The 3,444-nt window shown below is 46.3% G+C and overlaps 1 protein-coding gene across 1 annotated transcript; it reads right to left on the bottom strand.

Moving 5' to 3' along the window:
* Positions 1–1,129: 1,129 nt before the first annotated feature.
* LOC110870583 (pollen-specific leucine-rich repeat extensin-like protein 3) lies at positions 1,130–1,657 on the bottom strand. Its single transcript, XM_022119768.1, has one exon. It carries the CDS (start codon positions 1,655–1,657, stop codon positions 1,130–1,132), a length of 528 nt encoding a protein of 175 aa, XP_021975460.1.
* Positions 1,658–3,444: the final 1,787 nt, after the last annotated feature.

Genomic DNA, 3,444 nt, shown 5'->3' with positions numbered 1-3,444 from the left:
GCATTCCCCGTACTGGTCAAGAACCTCTCGAAGTCCAAGGCGACAAGAGTGGTGCTGTGGTTGGCATCATCTCTTTCTTAAAGGCTCAGAAATGTTTGCGGAAGGGTCACACCGCAATCTTGGCACAGTATTTCTTCCTCATGAGCTCCTTCAGCTCGGTCCATGTCAAAGCATATGCCGCCGCCTCCCCCAGGGTCTGTACTTGAAGGTTCCACCAGGATAGGGCACCATCAAGAAAGAGCCCTGAGACGTATGTAACTTGATGTTCAGGAGCACACTTGCTCATCCATGAAACAGAGTCCGTCTTTTCCGTCCATTTGAGGAAAGCAACAGCACCCCCAGTGCCGTCATAGTTCAAGGGCTTACAATCCAGAAATTGTCTGTAGGTACAGCCATTTGGTGGGTTGTTGTTTCTTGAGGTATTCCCGCTAGTTTCCGCATGGGAGGCCTCGTACTGCGCTATTGCTGCGGTAATTCGCTCTTGTAACTCCTCCTCAGTGGTCGGCAACCGTGTGTCTCATCGTGGAGACATCTTTTATAAAAAGATTGTAATAGTCAAGTTATAGTAAGTATAGTAAGTAATATGCGTATGTAATAACACCAATCAACACAACAACACATAACTTCCCATATCACAATCATAAGCAAATAAATCAACAATGCGTGAAATGAAAAGGCTGTGATTGAGCTTTGCATTAAACAAAACCACCAATACAGTTTTACAATTGTATCATATGTCAAAAGAGACTAAGGGTCACATCACCCTTGTCTAAGTCGTCTAACAAGTACAACAACCAACAAGTCAAATATCAAAAACGTGGTCTTCCAAAGTCTTCAAAATCATGGCTCGATAGCTGTCTTGTCACCAAAAGTAGCCTGTCTATAGGAGACATGGAACCCCTAAGCTGTTGGTGGGGGAGGAGGAGGAGGAGTGAGAACTAATCTGCGCAAATGCGCCAAATCCTCCTCAAGAGTTTGGACAACACGTAGCAGGTAAGAAATCTGCTGGTCCCTAGTGAGGAAACGGACATCAGAATCAGGGTGCAGTCCGAGAGGGGCTGGTGGTGTCACAAATGTAGAATGGCAATGACAAGGGGTAGGACGTAGAATTCTCTCTAGCTCCTGGACTCTACTGTAACTGCAAGGATATGAGTACGTCATCCGTGGTATATCCCACATGGAAAGGGTGGTATGGGTCTGATAAAGGCATGGCATTGGGCGAAGACCACATAAATGGCTCGACTGGGTGTGTTGAGGAAGTGAAAGTCGTGTGTGCAGTCGGTGCAAAAGGGGGTATGTATGGAAAAGCGGCTGTCATGGGTGGCATGTGACCATGCGGCCCAGTAGAAAGTCCTTCCCCTGGACAGGGAGGAGGTATGTCCTGAAGAAATGTAGTGGGTAAGCCGGTGCGGTGGGTGTCAGATACGTGTGGGTGGAACAGTGGAACATCAACGGGTGCGGAAACAGGTGCAGCAGGTGGAGTGACGGGTAGAACAAATGGAACATCAACTGGTGCATCAACAAGAATAGGGTCGGGAGCGAAAATAGGCTCTGGTGCAACTCCAAGCTCTGGATCAGCTGGAGCAGGTTCAACATGTATAAACTCGACCTCAGGCTCTGGGTCAAAGTCATGGAAAACAACAGGTGCAGCAGACATCACTATGTCTGAGTCAGTGTCATTGGAGTGGTGCTGCACGTCCTAGGTGTGAATAGTGGCGGATGATGCAGACTCAAGCGGGTAGGAAACGGACGGATCAGGTAAGGCCTCCACAACAGGAGCCTCGAAAGGTGGCACAACAAGGGCATCAACAGCAGGAATCTCAATCATAGGAACAATGGGGTCAACAACCGGGACATCAGCAAGTGGAACATCGTCCTCCATCGAGGCCCCACCCTCCTGGTCACCCTCTGGGGGACCCACGATGAGTAGATCGATGCCGTCATCGGATAATGCGTCAAGAGGCTGTTCCTCCAAATGAACTACAGCAAGTGGGAGAGGGGCAGGGATCTGGACAAGGGGTAGATCCTTTCCCGGTAGACCATCAGCTAAGGGTAAGTCGTCTCCGAAGTCCGGTAGGGCAAAAGGCTGAAAGTCATCCTCATTGGTGCTTGTGGTGTTTGAGGTATAAACCTCCGGGTCCGTGGCTATCTCATCATCCGTGGTAATAGCCATAGGGTCTATCGTGTCTGACACTCCGCTATCAGAAGAAGATGCCATGGTGTCTGTAACACAACCACAACATATGCATATATATCAGATTAGCATGTAAGCATATAGCAATGTAATCATGTATGCATCCTAGTCTTCCCAGACTATCCCACCCAATCTCTTAGACTGAATTCCCTAGTCTCTCAGACTAACTCCCTGGTCTCTAAGACCCAACCTCCCAGTCTCTAAGACTCACTCCCTGGCCTCTAAGACCAAACCTTTCCCAGTCTCTAAGACTCAAACTTTTCCCCAGCCTCTAAGGCTGAAATTTTCCCCAGCCTCTAAGACTGAACTCCCTCAGTCTCTAAGACTGAACTCCCTCAGTTTCTAAGACTGAATTATATACATAGCCTCTTTGAAATGTGTACTTGTGCCTTTTATTTGTAAAAACGTTTGTTCCCTGGATCTGGACATTTTGTGTATGCAAATGTAAAAATGTTTGAAAGCATTTTCGTGAGAGCCCTAGTGATCATAGTCTAGACTCGAGAAAGAATCCTAGTTCGCTATGATCGAGGCTCTGATACCAAGCTGTCACACCCTGGCTTTTGCGAAAGCGTGGTTTATTTTGTGTGACTTCTTAATACCATAGCAACAATCACAACAATGCTATATGATAAAAATACGTGATGTTCATCCATTCATATAGTTTAGAAAAATGCACAACAACAATTGTCTTAAAATGTCAACCCCAAAATACATTACAAACCATGACTTGTTTAAAACGAGTTTATAAGACTCAACAAAAGACTACCAACGAAACGAGGCTTAGAGACATCCAACCCGTCCAGGAAGAGGTTACACTTCCCAAACCCTACGACTTTGGATGACATCTTTATTTAGTACGTAGCTTGACTAACATGCATCATTTGCCAGATCCGTTTAATTCCCTGAAATACATGGAGTTTGAAAAAAATCAACAAAACGTTGAGCGAGTTCATGTGTATTTCTGTGAGTATAAACCTTTGAAATATGTCTCGTATGTATAGAAGTCCCTGGTATGTAGCAATAAGGAAAAACAGATCACCAATGGGTTGCAAAGCCAATGGTATGTGTGAAATTGGTGCAGGAAGACTCAAACCTAGCAAATTTGTCTCCGGTATGAAGACATAGTCACCACTATGGGCCGCCCCGGCCTCATGGGTGTGGGCTCGCTACACCCAAATAGATCCATCGCTCATGTCCCTTGGTCCTACAATGAGGATTAATAGCCTTAAGTGTCATGCCCACCACTCACA

This window comes from Helianthus annuus, chromosome 8 (genome assembly GCF_002127325.2).
Source record: "Helianthus annuus cultivar XRQ/B chromosome 8, HanXRQr2.0-SUNRISE, whole genome shotgun sequence".
In the NCBI taxonomy this organism is placed as follows: domain Eukaryota; kingdom Viridiplantae; phylum Streptophyta; class Magnoliopsida; order Asterales; family Asteraceae; genus Helianthus; species Helianthus annuus.
The sequence above is the reverse complement of the archived record's forward strand: the minus strand, read 5'-3'. Positions and strand labels throughout refer to the sequence as shown.

Coding starts and splice junctions, on each gene's coding strand:
- LOC110870583 (XM_022119768.1), bottom strand. CDS start 1,657: ATGTCTGCTGCACCTGTTGTTTTCCATGACTTTGACCCAGAGCCTGAG.